General features: G+C 44.3%; 1 protein-coding gene across 1 annotated transcript in view; it reads right to left on the bottom strand.

The window, feature by feature from the left end:
- The window catches only part of COL5A1 (collagen type V alpha 1 chain), a 239,793-nt gene that overhangs the window by 80,762 nt on the left and 139,071 nt on the right, over window positions 1–19,960 (bottom strand). Inside the window, exons 14-23 of the mRNA XM_024206663.3 lie at window positions 15,148–15,204; window positions 14,599–14,652; window positions 13,101–13,154; window positions 12,078–12,131; window positions 9,668–9,721; window positions 7,902–7,955; window positions 6,123–6,167; window positions 3,437–3,490; window positions 1,718–1,762; window positions 617–670 (exon numbers count right to left, since the gene is read on the bottom strand). Coding sequence (XP_024062431.2) covers window positions 617–670; window positions 1,718–1,762; window positions 3,437–3,490; window positions 6,123–6,167; window positions 7,902–7,955; window positions 9,668–9,721; window positions 12,078–12,131; window positions 13,101–13,154; window positions 14,599–14,652; window positions 15,148–15,204 — 525 coding nt within the window. The remainder of the gene's footprint in view (window positions 1–616; window positions 671–1,717; window positions 1,763–3,436; window positions 3,491–6,122; window positions 6,168–7,901; window positions 7,956–9,667; window positions 9,722–12,077; window positions 12,132–13,100; window positions 13,155–14,598; window positions 14,653–15,147; window positions 15,205–19,960) is intronic.

Genomic DNA, 19,960 nt, shown 5'->3' with positions numbered 1-19,960 from the left:
GGATTTTTAAGAGCAGGTTAGACAAACACCTGTCAGGAATGGTCTAGATAATACTTAGTCCTGTCAAGAGTGCAGGGGACTGGACTAGAGACCTCTAGAGGTTCCTTCCAGCCCTGTGATCCTATGATAAGTATTGTTTTCAAGATGGGGAAAATTGAGGCACCCGGAAGGGAAATGACTTGCCCAAGGTTACGCAGAAGTTCAATATCAGCACTGAAGACTATGTCCCCAGGTCTCCTGACTCCTAGTCCTATAGTCACTGGACCCTACTGCTTCCATAATGATTACATTAAAAATCAGAGATAACACTGTGCAGCAAATTTTGATTTAGAGCCAGATACCGGACTCCCGTAGTCAAGGAGATGCTTGGATCTGGCTTCAGTCTATTACAGCAGAAGGAGCCAGCTGCAAAATGTGGATCCAGAATGAGGTTGTTTAGATTTAGAGCCCAGGCTCCGCCTTTAGGAAATGCATTTATTGCTAGTCAACACTTTTTTTTTGCGATGTCCAATCTGAACCACTCTGCAGGTCAGGACTTGTGATGGGAGGCAAAGCGCATACAGAACTATAAACCCGACTCTTTCCTATCAAGGAGGAGAGCTGTCTCTTGCCTTACCTGAGCACCTGGATTGCCCTGTTGTCCGGGTGGCCCCGGCTCACCTTGAGGACCCTGCCAGGAAGCAAAGCAAGAGCTGAAGGGAGCTCAAAACCATAGGAGAAATAATGTCCATCCATAGCATTATGGCCAACAGTTATATACACATCAATTCATGCTAAAGCAGGGGTAATGAATTCTCATGCGACTAGGTGTAAACTGACTATTGTCGGGGTCAGGAAGGGATTCATCATTCTCAATTGTGCAACTGTGGAGGGCTGTGACTGCCTATCTCCAAAGCACTGCTAGTGGCCGCTGCTGGAAACAGACTATACCAGCTACCAAATGCTATGGAGTTCAGTTATTTAGCCACAGAAACCATTTCTTCATAGATTTTATTTGTGCATGCTGACATGGAGGGTAGAGTTATTTAAATCACAACCATAATCAAAAAATACTTTGCTCTTACACACATACACACTTATGTGCTTGTGTAAAAGTGTGTAACCCTTCATTCAAGGAGTCGACAAGTCAAATAATTAATCCTCACAGCCCAGTTATGAATTACGATCACAGCCCTCACTTTAGATGCCATAGCCAAGTGAGGAGGACAAGATCCCACAGGCTGAGTCTTTGGCAAGACCAGGAAAAGAACCCAGGAGTTCTGATTGCCAGGGTCCTGGTCTCACAACTAGACAACACTTCCTCCCACGTGTATATGGCAGTCTTCTCAGGGGAGGCATTATTGATGGGTGAAGGACCATTGTAGAGGACCAGCCTATACAATGATTAAGTCCAACTTAAACCATGCTTAGGCTTTGTCCTGGCTCCTCTGCACAGAGGTGAATTTGAAAGTATATAGTTTCTTTGTTGATTTAATGATTATATTTTGCTGTTTGGCATAACAGCATAAATCATGATGAAAATGTTTGATCTTCATAGGGATGTAATATGTAATTTCATTGCAAATTATAATAAATTCACCTCCATTAACCATAGCAAGATATTCTCCATGGCTTGTACTGGCTTTGAAATCAACAGGGACTCAACAGTGATTATCTTATCTAGGTATAGTCAATCTTACATTAGATTTGTAGATCGATGTTAGTAGTGAAGACTTACCACATTCCCCTTTGGGCCTGTTTGTCCATCCATACCAGTTACACCCTGAGTAGAGATTAAAAAAAATAAACAGCATTAAATTGAGAAAACATCTGGCTATTTTGAGCCAAAAATAGCAGGAAGGTGCAGTAAAAATGAAATACTCTGTGGCCCTTTGGACTAATAGGAACAGCTGAGTGGAAACAGAATGTTTTTCTAAAGGTGCCTGGCAAAGCAGCTAGTGCCAAGAATTCATGCCAGGTTGTTGGATTATTTTGATTTGTTGGGTTATTCAATTTTTGGGGTTTCTTTCCAAAGGCCATTTCAACATTTTTTCCATTGGCTTTACCTGCCTGCAGAGAAAAATCAGCACCATTGTGCAAATACTTTATATTGACTGTAGGAAGATTGTCTGAACAGTGGACAGATTTATAGAAATGGTGGGCCAAAAGATATCACATTAGAAGACAATAGATGAAGTAGGCAGAGCAATGTTAATTTACACCAGGTGAAGATTTGACCCACTGTGTTTTTGACGGTGTTTTTGCTGAAGGCTGGTTGAGACCCCCATAGAGATGTTGCAGTCCTTTAGAAAATGCAGCCTCTTACATCGGCAATGAAAGGAATTTATATATGGAAACCAGGGGAAAAAAATTCAGCTTCATACATTCACGGAGTATCATAGGTAAGTCTATGACATCACTGCTCACAGCCAATCAGAAAGCACCAGCTGGGGGTCCAGCATTCTACAGGTTGATTCCTTGCACAGGACCAGAGATCAGTTTTTATTGTGCACTCTTACTAAACAAGCCACTTTAGGGACCAGATCCTCAACTCCCATCAAGTTTCAGTGGAAGTTGAAGGCCTCTGAACTCACTGACTAAGGGTGTCATGTCCTCTTAAAGTGGCTGGTCCATGAAGGGAATAAGAATCTATGACTGTTGCCAGTGACGGGAATATCAGCTAGAGGCATTGGGTGTTGAAGTCTTGGGGATCAATCACCCAAGACAATCCCTAGAGCTGGCGAGCATTGGTCTGCTAAACCCAGGGTTGCGAGTTCAATCCTTGAGGGGGCCATTTAGGGATCTAGGGCAAAAATCTGTCTGGGGACTGGTCCTGCTTTGAGCAGGGGGTTGGACTAGATGACCTCCTGAGGTCCCTTCCTACTCTGGTATTCTATGATTCTATCTCCTTGAAAAGCTGCATGTTCTTCTCTTGGATTTAGATTGAAAAGCGGGGGAAAAAAAACTATATTAAACCAGGCTTCAGAACACGCAGGCAAAAGTTAATAGAAAAGCCACAGTGGTAATAAGTTATGTTCTTCCTTTCAACTTTGGGCTAGATGTTGAATTTACTCTATGGGCCAAATTCCACCTTGGTATGCACAGGTGTGACTCCACTGAAGCTGGGCTCAAAGCAGGGCTGAATATGGCACTAGAGCTTTAACTCTCTCTTTACACCTCCTGCTAGGGTGACCAGACAGCAAGTGTGAAAAATTGGGACAGGGGGTGGGGAGTAATAGAAGCCTATATAAGAAAAAGACCCCAAAATCGGGACTGTCCCTATAAAATCAGGACGTCTGGTCACCCTACCTCCTGCTTTCGCAACACAGATGCATAAAATTATCCTCTTGGATTATCTGCCTGAGTGCCTCAGTGGGACACGCTAGCTGGGACTGGAGAACTCAGCAGAACTTATTGAGCAGAACAGCAGGTATGTGGAGTGGTCTGTGCAACTTACCGGCGGTCCTGAGGGACCGGGTGGCCCTTTTGGTCCCAGCAAACCTCGGGGTCCCTGCAGGCGGAAACAAATACGCTTAGAAGCTCCAGTTAGGAAGAGCCCAACCCAAAGCCTTTCTGAGGTCGATGGAAAGACTCCCATTGACTTCAATGGGCTTTGGCTCAGGCCTTAAGAGAATCGGGAAAAAAAGTATTGCCCAGCCAAAGTCCACGCTTGGAAGCTCAGTTTTCAAAGCGAGGCATCTCAGACAGATCCCTAGGTAGACAGACTGGGCATGTGGGTCTGTGGAATGCCACATTTTTAAACCTAGGCCCTTTGTTACATCTACACAGAAATAAAAGACCCGTCGCAGCACGCTCGGGGGAAGTGACTCAGGATCCCAGGGCTCAGGCTGCGAGCTATAAAATAGCAGTGCAGATGTTTCGGCTCAGGCGGGAGCTCAGGCTCTGAAACCCCACAAGGTGGGAGGATCTCAGAGCCCATGAGCCTGAATGTCTATACCGGTATTTTTAAACCTGCAGCCCAAGCCTGTCAGCTGACCCAGGCTCAGGGACTCACTGCCATGGGGGTTTTATTGCTGTCTAGATGTAGCCTTCGATACCTTCATTCATTGTCATGGACGAAAAGTATGTTTAATTGATGGACAGAACAGAAGAGTAAAAATAAAAGGTTACAAGATAAAACACGATAGTTTTTAACATTAAAACAGAGTGCATGGGCCTGAGCCTGGAAAGACTGAAGCTTAAGTACAACTGGTCACTAATGTTACCATTGATAGTCTGCGTATTTTGGCAGGGCTGGAAAATACCCATGTGCTTAAATCTTTGCATGCCTGGGCCTCCGAAAAACAACTCCCTGGACTGAACTGGCTTCAGGGATTTTAACAAATGACAGCAGAATGGAATTAGATGCCTACAGGAACAAATTCTAAGGTGCCACCAGTAAAACATAAAGGGCCCTACTCTACCATCAAAACTGGCATTGGTTTTGATGGGACCAGGATTCGGCTGATGGTATTAGAAGATGTTCATGCAGATTGGGGAAGTATATATATCAGCCAAAGTTTCTTAGATTATAATTTCTACCTACTCCCAACTGGGCCCGCAGCCATTTTTTTCTACTACTCATTTAAAAATAGTTTCCATGTGTGCATTATTGTCATCCAAATGTCTTCTCCATTACTGTTATACCTGAGCACATAAATGTTTTTAAGAAGTTAATAACCCAGAAGTTATTGCTTTAGACATGTATTAAGGAGCTAGCTAGGTTGATGAATCTTTCCCAGAAGTTAATCAGACATCTCATGTATAATTTAGTCCCAAAGAGTCTGTAAATGCCAACCCTTTCCTTTCCTACGTTCCCAACATTTCTCATCAGTTACTCTGGTATCACTAATCTGGTATTGACAACAACAAAACAGGACATGATAAAAGCAAAGCCGATGGCATGCAATAGTATTAAAAGGGATGTGAATTACCTAAGAAAATGTGTTTTGGGCACCAGAATCAGCTGATTTTAATGAAATGACCATTTCATTGCACAGAGGTATCTCCATATTGTCAGAAAAGGTTTTTGTTGTTGCCAATAAAGTCAGGAATATTTGGTGCTAGTAGCCACTGTGCTTTTGGACCTCCCAAATTGGCAGAAATTAATTCTTGGGAGAGCTGAGTGAATACCGCCCAACATTCTCTAGCAATATTGGTCTGAACTTCTACACTACATTTGCTCTGGTCACGTTAGCATCCCCTTTCGGCCTTGTCTACAATAGGGAATTCCCTCCATTGCTAACCCTGGATCAGCTACTCCCAGGTTAGCAGCACCAGGAGACTTAGACCCTTATTCTGCAAAGATTTGCAGATGTACTTATCTTTTATGCCCTGTGGGTGGAATCCTGACCCCACTGAAGTCAATGGCAAAACTCACAATGGGACCAGGATTTCACCACGTGACTCCAATTCACAGGGCATCATGCTAAGTATCTGTGCAAGCCTTTAAGGTATAATGGCTTTAGTGTAGGTGGGTTGGGAACTGCCACTAGCATTTTAAGCACCAGGCCGTTTGGCCATACTCTGAGCAGGGTTAGGTGACACAGTGATGTCTAACAGCCAATTCGTATTTGTAGTCTCAACAGCCCAGACAAGGCCCAAGTGTTCATTTTCCCCAAATACTCATGTGATCAAGTTTTTCCGGCATGAATGCCCATGAAAAACAAATGCTTAGCCTGTGTGCACTTGAATACTCATTGAAACCAAAGCTTACGTACACTTTCCATGAGCCATTCGCTCCACAGCCAGGCTGGAGGAGTTCTGCTCCATCCTACTTGACCAATCGCTGCTAAGCACAGCTCAAATTCTGGACTTTAAATTTTGACTAGGAGGCCACTGAGGACACAAAACTACTGAGACGTTTAGCTGAAAATGTTGGAAGAATAAATAAACTGGAGGAAATGTTTCTCGATTTATGAAATGGCTGTAAACAGGAGAGACAGAACAGATCTACACGTGACAACTAGAGTTCATTGTCTCTTCACTGCCTTGAAGATTTAATCTAACACACTGTGTAGCACTTTGTGACTATCTGCCACTATCCCTGCAAAGCACAGCATTAGCCATAGAAGCCCTGGATGACAGAATTACTGAGGTACTGCAGAATATGATGGCCACATTTTGAACTAGCAAGTACTTACAGGTTCTCCAGGTAGACCTCTGGGTCCAACTTCTCCATCATCACCCTATTTGGCAGTGGAGGGGACAAAAGAGAGAGAGAAAATCAGCTACATTTCAGTCACATCGTAGGTGTCTCACCCTTGTTAAATAATAGAAAACCAACTTCCCTGGAGTAATAAAATGGTAGTCGTGCATAAGGAAGTCCTCATAAGCCTGGAGACTAATATCATGCGTGCAGAATTTACTGAAGATTAGAAATCCTATACGGCTGTTTCATAATTCATGTCTGTTTATAAAGATGGATTTTGTTAACAGATGAGATATTGACCCACACTTCAAGGCTTGTGGGTCAATAAGCAGCAGATTTAGTAACTAACTGAGCGGAGGAACCAATACAAAAAAGCCAACATGGCAATTAAAGTTACCCATATTAAACTGTTGGCTCCTTAGATTAGAGAAATTTAAAGATGGGGTGATTTTTACGTCATCTACTCCATCACCTACTAATGCACCATTGTTCCCTATAGAATATTCTTCATTGCTTTGTCCGGTTCATTTTTAAATTATTCAAACAATGGGGCTCCCTCCAGTTGACCTGGGAGACTATTTCACAATCTGATGGATATCACGCTTAGGAAATCAATATTGATATTCATCTTAAATCCTCTGTTAATAAAATACATCCCATTATTCCAAGTCAGACTCTATGTGTGTCATATTCCCTTCCCAAACAATTCCTCTTCCCTCTTGGGATTTAAGACTGATCACATACTCAGAGAGAGTTACTGTATCTCCTTACATATTGTTCAGCTGACGGACAATAATAATACTTAGGTCTTTTCAACTCCAAAGCACTTTATGCTTAACTAATTAATCCTCACAAGCTATCAATGAGCTAGGAAGGTGTCATGCCTGTTTTAGAGAGGAAACAAACAAGTGACTTGTCTAAGGCTAACATGAACCATTCCAGAGGTGGGATGAGAAACCATTTTAATGTTTAGTCCCCAGCAGAGTCTGGAACTCCTGTCCCTGAGACCTTGTTGCATTTTACTAGCGCTTATTGAAGAAGGGTGAGTAGGTAAGTGTATTTCACAAAGAAAAAAAATCATTCTTGGGGGGTTTTTTTGTGAAAAATTAAAAAAAAAAACTTCTCCATTTTTCTGACAAAAAAAATATTTTGGAAAACATTTTTCAGTTTTTATTTTTATCCCTTCTCTCTCCCTTCCTCCCCAATATTACATCCCTTTTTCTTTTCCTTCTTTTTATTTTACCACCGAAAAAGGGAGATAAAAGGAAAAATGCAAGCAAAAGGGGGGAAAAAAACTCAACATTGTTCAGTAAAATTACTAGTAAAAAGAAATGGGAAACACTGAAAAATCCAAACATTTTCCACAAAAATCTTCATTTGGGTGGGGAGGGGGGGAGGGAGAGACATCAACATGGGTTTCCATGAAAAATGTCAACCAGTTCTACATTTTCCCTTCACCGTGAACCCTGTTCAGTGCCATTGCTTAGTGCCACTTGGAATTAACCAGTTAAAACAAGTGCCAAACAGAAAGCATGATCAGAACTACTGCAATATAGGCTGCGTTGTGAGTATATGTATGAATGTTGCGTGGATGCAGAATTCCAGTCTACCCCAAGACCTACTTTTAAAGATGATCAGCATTTTGCATTAAATAACGTGCCAGCGCTGGCTTGCTCTTTGTTTTCATTACATGTCTGATCTCACGCCTGCTTCTTGTTTACAGGGCTCGGTTCTGAATTCAAAAGGAAGCTGCATTCAGGGATAAACTTACCCTCTCCCCGTCATCTCCGGGTGCTCCTGGTGGACCTGATGGGCCTGGATCACCCTAGGAATGTAAGATTAGAATCAGCCACTTCAGGAAATCCCCAGAGAAGCCAAGCCAATTCTCTTCTCCCTCATGATGTAAAGCAGGTGTGAGGGAGAGCAGCGTCAGGCCCCACCACTTTGCTCCCCAATCTTCGTGGGACCAGGTGCTTAGTTTTCCCCCCATCTCCTAGTACCCTCAAAAACCCACTAGAATTATGGCCACTACTCTGTAGCCATATAGGACACTATTTATCGTGTGCACACATGTGATCCATCAGGCAGAGAGGAGCATCCTCAATCAACATCCGTGGTTCCCTTTTGCCACGGAACAGTGAGAGATCGTGTCCCACACTTGTCTCTCCACTCCCACACTTCTTGCTGAGATAGTTGTGCTTCTTCTCAACCTCCTGTCTTCCCAGTCCAGGTAGGGGAGATCACAGGGCTTCAGGAATGGAGGAGCAGATTGTGTATGACAAGTATGTGGCGGGTGCGGGGAGGGAGAAACGTCACCATAGCCTATGGAGACCATCAGGAACTGGGTTGTATTACGGGTATGCAAAGGTGGGGGCCACTTGGTCATAGCCAGAAGAGCGCTGGATGGTGCCCTGCATGTGACACTTCACAAAACCTAGGGCCAGCCCTATCCTCCATGATCAGTTTCACTACTAATGACCATGCCTCCCGAGCTGCCCCTCCCTGATGTGAAACGGGCAAGAAGGAAACCATCCCTGTGCGAAGAACAGGTGCCTGTTCCCCCACCAAACAGGGAGATCGTGTTATCTGAACATCCCTGTAACTTGAATTAACTTGGGATTTATTGGGGGATACCAAGATCCTGTTGGGAAATGCCTTGTGGCTGACACGTTTTCTATCATCAAGGGCTAGAGCTTAATCTCAGGGTCCTTTCTACAGTATAACAGCAGCCTCAGAACTCACAGGGTCTGCTTCACTGGACTAGCACGATCCATCACAAGCCTTCCCCATGACGTCTCACAATGGGTACGAAAACCAACCAGTGTGTCTAAGGTACGCACAGCAGCTTCTTTGAGAACAGGGACCTTGGCTTTGCTGCATAGTTACCATTCCAACCCAAACACATTACAGCATTTTCTAGCTGGTTAAACATTGCCCTTATGTGCTACCTTTCCGCCCCAACATAGCATGTAATCGCCATGTAATCTCCTCCACCGCTAAAAACACTCCCCCCTTGCTTTATAAAGTAATAGTTACTTTCTTGGGGGGGGGGGGGGGGTTGCTTGCCAAAATAGTTGGCTTCTTGCTTAATTACAAAGCACACAGACGAATCCCTTTTTTTTGGCTGCGTTTCCATCAACGGCACCATAAAAGCAGGTTTCGTTTCTTGCTTCTTTTCTACTTTTCTGGGGTTTGTTACCTCCTCCAAAAAGTCTGCTGTTGTTTTTTCCCCTCCCATGTGTCTTCAGAAGCTTTCAATGGCTTCCTGCCATGTGGACACTGTGGTTGGATGTGTTTTTATGACATGTCCTGTGCACTCCTACAGAGATCTGTAATCCTCTTACAACGGCCAGCCCATGATGTCTCCCTCTCAGTTCTAACCACACTCCACGCAACTCCCAACAGCCTCAGAACACCGTATCACTCCCCCCCCACACACACACACACCGGTCCATTTGGGAGCTCAATAACCCTTTCTAATGTTCCATGGCCATTTTTTAAGATTGTCGCCAGGATGCTGTGGAAATGAGAACTTACCCTGTGCCCCTTCTCACCAGGCAAACCAGCCAACCCATCAAAACCTCGGTCACCCTACAAGAAAAGACAAGGTTAGTCCAGATTTCTGTTCACCGTTGTACCTCTTTCCACTTTGATCAGTCTCTGGGCCAAGGAGGGATCAGTTTTATCCACAGGCATTGGACAGTGTTTCAGCTTCTTATCACAGCCCCAAGGACGTCAGAATTAGAGATGAGAACATTCCATGATGTCATCTTACCCATCTCACCGATTACTGCCATTGTCCATGTCATGATTTTTCCAGCCTATCTTTGTTTCTCAAGCAATGTGGCTTCCACCAATTCCCCTGGGACAGTATTCTACTGCCGAACACATCCCCCTTTTGGAAAGTTTTTGAGATATTCAGTCTACATTTTCATGGTCTAAATTTCATGCCATTACTAATCAGAGCCCCCTGGTAGCAACCTAAATACCAACTTTCCCATGTCCATCAGCACCTCTTCAAATTCAATCTCTAAGCCCCCTCAGAAAGCATCCCACCTTTCTGGCCAAAGCTTTCCCTGTAATCCTGCTAGGGACTCAAGTGGAAAAAAGAAACGAAACAGGAAACGGCGTTAATAAAATTAGGATCAAAGACAAGACAGTTTATGGCCTAAGAAGGAAAATAGACAGATCTTAAATCTGATGTCTTCACTTTGGAGTTTAAGTGGATGTTCCTTTCAATAAAGTGACTGAGGTTTCTGGTCTTACTTGAGAACCAAGAGGAAAGAAAATGCACATCATAAAACTCCTGTCCATCTATTATTCAGCACCCTGGGCAGCCTCTGCCCTGCAGAGGTCCATCACATGAAGCTGGTGGGATTTATCCTGTGCAAACAGAGCCTGTTGGAGGATCTCTCACAGCAGCACTTATCCATTGATATTTTAATTCATAGGAAGAAGTCGTGTGTAGGACAAAAGTTGGGAATTGCACCTCTGAGCTAAAACAGAGACGTTCCCATGGATCAGTTCAGCAGAGACTTGGCTATGCTGGACCTAGCCCCTGGGGTCTGCAAAGCAGAGTGTATAAGTAACCAGTCACCTCACCAAGGAAAATCACTAGTGGGCATCACACTCTATGGCTTAGTCATCTGTAACCATAATGTACTCTATAGTGCACCATGCACTCAGCAGTTGACCCCTTGCAACCCACCTTCTTGCCCACAACCTGCTACATAAATAAAAGTGGGGAGGAAAGAGGGCCTTACGCTTAAAGAACAACAATAAACCACCTGGGCATCCTTGGGCAAATCACGCCAGGATCAGAATTTGAGAGGAAAACAAAAAGAGGGCACTGATTTTGGGTGCTTCCATCTACGATGCTGGACTTGGCACACCTCACCCATAAAATAGGTTTTGTTATCCCTGTGTAAGTGCTGAAGTTACTTGTCCCCGGCCTCATAGTAAACTAACAAAGTTGGGAATCCAGAAATCCTGTCTCCCTGCTCTGCCAGCCACTATACACACGCTCGTGCTAATTTAACTTATAATGGAATTATAGTTGCACACCTCTTCTCCTGTTCTCCATCCCGCTACTTTATAAGTAGGAATAGTCTGTAACGCCAGAGCAATTTAAAGGATAAATCCACCCGGCAAGCAATCGAACTTGCCTACACAAGATACATGAGCCGTAACAAGATGGCTATTTTTTTTTGTCAAGTTCTAGAGTGCCCCTTGAAGTCCGCCCACAATAGAATTAGTCACCATCTCGGTTACTATTCATTATTCTATTTTTCACATCTCCCTGGCATTCACTCCTCTGAGGGCAGTCAACACTCGTTAACTTTACTGGATAAATGGTTTGCAGACTCCTTTCTCTGTATCAAGAAACTCCCATCTATTCCAGTTTTAAGTATCTACATAATTAACTACTTAACACTTCTAATATACAATTCCTTGGGCAAACTTTCTCTGCATTCAATTTGGTGGAACAGCTCCTTTCTTGCTTGAAAATAGCACAAGATGACAGGGATGTAAGGGACTTCATCTCAAATATGACATTAAAATTCCACCACACACTTTGTAAGTTTCCTTACCCAGTTAATGGGTGTTTTTCTGTAGTTCGATTTCATGACGTTTTCAATGGCTCATTGTGTGTTTTTCATAATTGGGATTCCAAAGTCTTTGCTCTTCAACCACACACACAGAGGGAGCATATTTCTTACTCAAAGGAATTTTTTGGTTTAACAAACCTTGTACCAAAAATCTCTCATTATTTTTGTCTGACCCTGGTGACTCATTTCCACCTCTAATGTTTCGAGCCCATGATTATACAGACACTGCTGGACCTTTCCCTTCCTAGTGGACCGAATTCCTTCTGTCTAGGGTCCATTTGGTTTGTGTTTGCGAGAGCAGACGTGAATGCAAAGAGTATATAAATATGTAAAGCTACCTTTGGTCCCGTCTGCCCTGGCATTCCCCGGGCACCATCGCTGCCAGCACGTCCCTGAAAGAGAGGAAAGGCAAGTCAAGTACAAAAGCTGAGCAAGACCACAGGGACATCTGCTCTTTGGCTTGTGGCTAAATGAAGTTTTATTTAAGTCAGAACCCACTGGCAATGGGACTGTTTCCCTGGTGGAGAGAAAATGACCGTCTGTTTTTGTGGCGGCAGCAGCCCTATCTTTGCCTGGCTCTCTAACGAAGGGTACAATATAAAATGGTAGGGACCCTGGATGCCGGGACATGGCCATTGATTTAAAAGAGAAGACATGAATAAAATATCAATCAGCACATTGCAAGATATGTTAATTATGGTGTTCACAGATCGTAATGAGTTAAAAAACTTATTAGTAACCCAGGAGTGGGTCATGCAAAATAGTTTCTTAATTCTCCCGCCAGCAAGCAGAGCTGATGCTCTAGCAGGCAGAAGCAACATGTCGTTTAAGCTCAACCTCTTAACGTGCACCCATGGAGATGGGTGCACAGGGTAGGAGTACAACGTATGCTATCTCCTGTACGTATCCCGTGGGTCTGATCCTCCGCTCACACTAATGAGAATCCGGAGTAAGCCAGTGATTCCAATGGAGTTACAGAAAAAGCAGTGTGAGAGGATCAGGCCCAATGCACGCACGCAGGTATATTTTGGACGACTGAGGAGCAACCGTATCGGAGAAGATGGGAAGCGTGGAATAGAATGGGAAATGCACCTCACCCCATCATCCCTCTCTTTATGCCTTAGGACCATTAGGCCTCTCCATTATATGTATATAAATTTAGAGGTACTGGGAGGCCTCCCTGTTACAGATATCTGCCATGCACAGAAGCCCATGGGTGGGTCTGTGACATAGGGCAGCTGGTCACCCGCAATGTATCACCTTCTCAGGGACACTCTCATTGCCCCCTCTCCCTCAGCAGTTGCTTGGCAGCAGCAGGAAGCCGATTTCAAATACGTCAGAGAGTCTCTGAGTGCACCTACCCTGCGGCCTGGTTTTCCTGATGGGCCTGGGGGGCCTTGAGTGCCTCGTGGACCCTGCAATAGGTTGAAGAGAGTGGGGGAAAAAAACAAAGCAGATGATGATACACCGTATGCATGTTCTCCAGAGGACAAGACCAAGACACAGGCCCACTCTAGCCAGGCCCGTCCGGTGCAGCTAAAAGAACGGTTAAGTCCTATCTTGCCATATCTTTTCAACTGGGCAGATTTACAAAGATATTTAGGAGCCTAGAGATGCAGATAGGTACCCAGTGGGATTTTCAAAAATGCCAAAGTGAATTAGGTGCCTACCTCCCATTGAAAGTCCATTGAAGTTTGTCACCTTATCTACTTAAGTGGTGTATAAAGCCCTATCTGCACGCTTAGGTGCCTAAACCCCTTTGTAAACCTGGCCCAAAGTAAGCAAATGTATAAAGGCAGATCCATTCATTCCTGAGGTGGCTCAGTGGAGATAAAAGAACAAGGGTGGAAACCAGAGAAGGAGAGGAGTAATGTACCAGCTAAGACAATGCCACTAGCAAGGGTTACAGGGATCACAGAACATGTGACATTAACCTCACTGGACAGAGTCCTCCGTACATCAAATACAGGCGAGGTCCGTTGTGCAGGGGATGAGGACAAGAAACTCCCACTGTGTCATGAGGACTGATTGGTGTGTCCCCAAAGGGAAATCTGAATCATGTGAACCGTTTCACACTTGTTGCTGACGCCATGTTCTGGAGGCAAATCCTTCAGTCCTTCCTCGGGCTTTGCACTGTAGAGAATGGGAGTTTTGCCTGAGCAGGAGCTACGAACTAACTAGGGGCCTTCAGGATTTCTATACTGGAACTACTGCCTGCGTTATGAAGGTGGGACCTCCAAGAATCCTGTTGCATCTTGTATTCAGTGTTTGCCCAGGCTGTGTGGATAGACTGATTCCAGTGGAAGCACTGTTAGCGATGAAGATAAAATCACGAGGTTTAGGCTGATACAGGTTTAGAGGTGCTGGTAGGCAGAATAGACAAGAGCACTGTTTTCCTCCCTTCTTACCCGGGTGGAGCAGCATGGCATGCTGAGAGCATGATTCTCCATCCACACCACTGAACCTGGTCAGCCCATCCCGGAATCTTACAGGACTTAAACAGGGAGCAAAATACTCTATGTACTAAATGGTAGGTTTGCCTGGGAAAAGATTAAGAAGGAAGTAAGGGCTTTCAGGATTTGATTTCCTGGATCGTCAGTACTGGCATGCCCTTCAGAAGGCAGGCAATGTGGAATATTCCACTGTCTCAGGATCTCTGAGCTCTGTATTTGGATACTCAAATGCTCACTTAGGTGCAGAACGTATTTTCATATCTGTCCAATTTTATTCGCCCTTTAGAAAGCCTGAGTTCTTCCTCCACATGGGCCACTATAAAAGCCCTGGTTACACGCTTAGTAGCTTTAGACAAGATCTCACCACCACCCCCTTTTGAAAATTAAGTGATTTTCTCATACGCACCTGAGGCCCCAGGTCTCCTGGTTCACCTTTTAGTCCTCCGCTGCCTGGGGGTCCCTACGGATGCACAATACAGTTAGGTTAAGCTTTGCCATGGGCAAGACTTGAACGATGTCAAGAAGGACCCGTTAACCCCTGGGACCACGAGAGTTGACTGGGAACCCACGCATTAGAATAACAGCTGCTCCAGCAATTGGAGCCTGGGTGCTGAAACAAGCACTTTTCCAGGAGTGCGTGGCCATGTTTGGTGCACTGCCTCTCTTTGCCACAAGGTTTCATTCACAGAAGATGACAGGGATGTTGGCGGACGTGGGGGAGCCCAGGGAAGCTGTGACAAGATGGTTTGCCCCAAAGCAGTGTGCACATCCAAATCCCTACACAGGGGCATGGGTCAGTGAGCAGAGGCCAGAAAGCAGGTGCATAAATGTGTGTGTCAGCAAAATGAAGGCCCTCTGACAATCAGGGCACTAATAATATCAGAGATCCAATTCCAAGGCAGTGCCCTGGTGTCAGCTTTGCCTTCTTGTCCCCAGTGTTTGGCTACTTACTTACCAAGGGGCCTGGTCTTCCAGTAAGACCCATAGGGCCAGCAGGTCCTCTCAACGCCAACTGCAACAGAAAGGGAAAATCATCCAGTTTCCTCTACATCCTACTACCAGACACAACCAAAGCCAGCACGACCCACACCTTGTGCTGTCACCAGCAAAGGCGCTACACCACTGGGACCAGAAATCTTGCACAGTGGGCCAAAATCACTAGTGGCAGATGCTGGTGCAACATCATTAAAGCCAATGGGCTTTGGCCCAGTGTGCATAAAACAAACCATGTGTCCAATGCATGCAAAGAGGCCCAAATTCATCCCTGATACAACTTCCTTGACTTCAATGCAGTTAGACCAGGAATGAAGGTGCCCCAGACAGCCTAGTACAGATATGGAGTGTTAACTCTCCCTACATGCTCCTATTGAATAGAACGTACAAGGTTTCCAGCTTATGTGTACAGTATAACCATTTTTGGAGACAATGTATGTTTACTCTGCAGTACAGGGAGTGTACCTTCTGTAGGGAAGATTCTCTTGTGTAGAAACTATAACCTGTCTTGATAGATAAATGTGTACATACACACATGAACACTAAAGGCCTGTTCCTTAGCTGATGTTTGACCTCCGTGGAGCTATGTTGATTTACACCAGCTGAGGCTCTGGCTCTATAGGTCTGAGTCTCCCCTCACTTACACTGGTGTAGAACCAACAGAGAGATTAATAAGGCTCTCTCTACAAAGGTGCTGAAGACACACTGTAAATCTATATATGCCTAGACTACAGGAGTATTCTTCCCACACTTTTGTTATCCATATCATAGAATCATAGAACTGGAAGGGACCTCGAGAGGTCATCTAGTCCAGTCCCCTGCATTTGTGGCAGAACTAAGTATTATCTAGACCGTTCCTGACAGGTGTTTGTCTAACCTGCTCTTAAAAATTTCCAATGATGGAGATTCCACAACCTCCCTAGGCAATTTATTCCAGTGATTAACCACCCTGACAGTTAGGAAGTTTTTCCTAATGTTCAACCTAAACCGCCCTTGCTGCAATTTAAGCCCATTGCTTCTTGTCCTATCCTCAGAGGACAAGACAACCAATTCTTCTCCGTCCTCCTAGTAACAACCTTTTATGTACTTAAAAACTGTTATGTCCCCTCTCAGTCTTCTCTTCTGCAGACTAAACATACCCAATTTTTTCAATCTTCCCTCACAGGTCATGTTTTCTAGACCTTTTATCATTTTTGTTGCTCTTCTCTGGACTCTCTCCAATTTGTCCACATCCTCCCTGAAATGTGGTACCCAGAACTGGACACAATACTCCAGTTGAGGCCTAATCAGTGTGGAGTAGAGCGGAAGAATTATTTCTTATGTCTTGCTTACAACACTCCTGCTAATACATCCCAGAAGGAAGTTCATTTTTTTTGCAACAGCATTACACTGTTGACTCATATTTAGCTTGTGATCCACTGACCCCCAGATCCCTTTCCGCAGTACTCCTTCCTAGGCAGTCATTTCCCATTTTGTATGTGTGCAACTGATTGTTCCTTCCTAAATGGAGTACTTTGCATTTGTCCTTCTTAAATTTCATCCTATTTACTTCAGACCATTTCTCCAGTTTGTCCAGATCATTTTGAATTTTAATGCTATGCTCCAAAGCACTCGCAACCCCTCCCAGCTTGGTATCGTCCGCAAACTTCATAAGTGTACTCTGTATGCCATTATCTAAATCACTGATGAAGATATTGAATAAAACCAGAACCAGAACTGATCCCTGAGGGACCCCACTTGTTATGCCCTTCCAGCATGACTGTGAACCACTGATAACTACTCTCTGGGAACAGTTTTCCAACCAGTTTTGCACCCACCTTATAGTAGCTCCATCTAGGTTGCATTTCCCTAGTTTGTTTATGAGAAGGTCACGCGAGACAGTATCAAAAGCTTTGCTAAAAGTCAAGATATACCACGCCTACCACTTCCCCCCATCCACAAGGCTTGTTACCCTATCAAAGAAAGCTATCAGGTTGGTTTGACACGCTTTGTTTTTGACAAATCCATGCTGACTGTTACTTATCACCTTATTATTTTCTAGATGTTTGCATACTGATTGCTTAATTATTTGCTCCATTATCTTTCTGGGTACAGAAGTTAAGTTGACTGGTCTGTAATTCCCCAGGTTGTCCTTATTTCCCTTTTTATAGATTGGCACTATATTTGCCCTTTTCTAGTCCTCTGGAATCTCTCCCGTCTTCCATGACTTTTCAAAGATAATCACTAATGGCTCAGATATCTCCTCAGTCAGCTCCCTGAGTATTTTAGGGTGCATTTCATCAGGCCCTGGTGACTTGAAGACATCTAATTTGTCCAAGTAATGTTTAACTTGTTCTTTCCCTATTTTAGCCTCTTCTGATCCTACCTCATTTTCACTGGCATTCACTATGTTAGACGTCCAATCACCACCAACCTTCTTGGCGAAAACCGAAACAAAGAAGTCATTGAGCACCTCTGCCATTTCCACATTTTCTGATATTATTTTTACCCCTTCACTGAGTAACGGGCCTATCCTGACAGTTCAATTTACAGATTTTTTGCTATTTAATATTCCCATAAATAGAACCGCAATTCAACTTCAATTTTTTTTTTAACCCCAGTAATTAAAAAGCCATATAGCCAGCACCAAGTCAATAATTTTCATGGCAGGTAATGGGACTGTCCACACTTTATAACACCACTTGGACAATTTGTTCCATTGCAGTAATTCGATACTTTAAAAGACTGCTAATTATGTCTGTGCTCCAGTAATTAAAATCTACCCGTGCCTGCACTTGTAATGAAATAAATATTACACAAATGTTAGATTATTTATAACTTTTATATTTTTACCACTGCCCAATAAAAACGAGCTGCTCTGAAATACTGCCAGCTGGGACAACATTTGGCCTCTTTACCAAGAATCAAATTTCAGGGGAATATATCACTTTAATAATGTAATTAACCAAAAACAAGAGAAGAAAAAATCTACCCACCTCAGGATTCCCTTTCCTCTCTCAGCCTCCCCAAAACCCTTTCAGCCTTCACCACAGAAGACTTTGATCTCAATTTTCTTATTAATGATCCCAGTTCAAATGGCAAGGTCTGTACGCAGGGTACAGCTGGTTTCCCCCCCCCTTGTGGAAAATTTTAAACTTTTCACTGAAAAAACATAAACCCATAAACTGTGTGTGTGTCTCCCCCCCTCCCGTCCCCCACTCTCCTATTTTCACCAACTGATAACCGAAAAAGTTTGGCTAAAAACTGAATGAAAAAAAAATTGAAATATTCCCTGGGGAGAGGGGGGAAATGTCCTTTTTCAGTTTTTGTTTTTGTTTTGTCAAAAAGAAAAAAAAATCAAAAGTTTCACAGAAAAGCAGACGCTTTCCACAAAAAAATTAATGTAGTCAAAAAGCCCATTTCCCATCAAAACAAGTTTTTAAACGTTTTTAAACTAGCCCTAACACTGGCACTAAGTAGGCATTGGTTAGGAACATGATCCTCCAACGTGTCTCCGAAAGGAAATTGTAGGGACGGGGAAACAGGGCAGTTTGTAGTACTATGCCCTTCTCTGGAGTCATAGCCCCGTATTCTACCTGCATGCGAATAAAACTGGACTGATTGTAAATCTGAGACTGAATGGGAGCCCCAAACCCCCCACCTACACCAGTCTCTTCATTAGGAGTCCTAAAAGAAGAAAGGGAAATCTGCCACCCTGTTAGATGGACATTTTTATGGACCTGATTTCATTAACTCATGTAATATCTTTCTTTTGGGCCACTGCAGCAAGCATGCCCCACGCCTGTAGCTAAAGGGAGCGTTGACAGCTTAGCAGTAACACAAGGGCGGTACCTAATTTTCATGCACAGGGCTGGATTCTGATCTGGGTTCCATGCAGGCACAAGGGACCAAGAACCTCCTTTTTAATCCCGGGCCTAAACTACCTGGCTCTTGGGTCCAGCTGTGTGGAAACAAACAGAGCTGTGCACTCACTTAATCCCTGCCTAGAGCAGGGAGGAGTGAGAAACGAGTGAAAACCTGGGTTCCATACCCGGTGCTCAATGGCTGGAGCTGACCAGCCAGTGCAGGTGCTGATAATTTGCAGCCGGAACTAGGCCAGCACTAAGGCCGTGTCTACACTACGAGCTAGGAGCGTGAGTCATATACATACCCACGGTAGCTCAATGAGCGTGAGTATAAACAGAAGTGTGACTGCAAACGGGCAGCGGCAACGGAGGCACGGCTGAGATGTGCCAAGTATCTACCCACTGGTTTCAGGCTAAGTCATGCCTCCGTTGTGGCTCCCTGTGCTGCTGTGGCCACAATTGTATTTACACTCACGCTAGTTTGAGGAGGGCTAGCGCAGTAGGTGTACAAGAGCTGGGGAATCTCATCCCTATCTTGTAGCTAAATTACTACCTCCCACTGGCGTGGTAGATACACTGGAGGGTAGGGATCGGACACAGAGGGACCTAGACAAATTAGAGGATTGGGCCAAAAAAAACCTGATGAGGTTCAACAAAGACAAGTGCAGAGTCCTGCACTTAGGACGGAAGAATCCTATGCATTGCTACAGACTAGGGACCGAATGGCTAGGTAGCAGTTCTGCAGAAAAGGACCTAGGGGTCACAGTGGACGAGAAGCTGGATATGAGTCAACAGTGTGCTCTTGTTGCCAAGAAAGCTAACGGCATTTTGGGCTTTATAAGTAGGGGCATTGCCAGCAGATCGAGGAACGCGATCGTTCCCCTTTATTCGACATTGGTGAGGCCTCATCTGGAGTACTGTGCCCAGTTT

This window comes from Terrapene carolina, unplaced genomic scaffold (genome assembly GCF_002925995.2).
Source record: "Terrapene carolina triunguis isolate 2854851 unplaced genomic scaffold, T_m_triunguis-2.0 Scaffold238, whole genome shotgun sequence".
In the NCBI taxonomy this organism is placed as follows: Eukaryota; Metazoa; Chordata; order Testudines; family Emydidae; genus Terrapene; species Terrapene triunguis.
The sequence above is the reverse complement of the archived record's forward strand: the minus strand, read 5'-3'. Positions and strand labels throughout refer to the sequence as shown.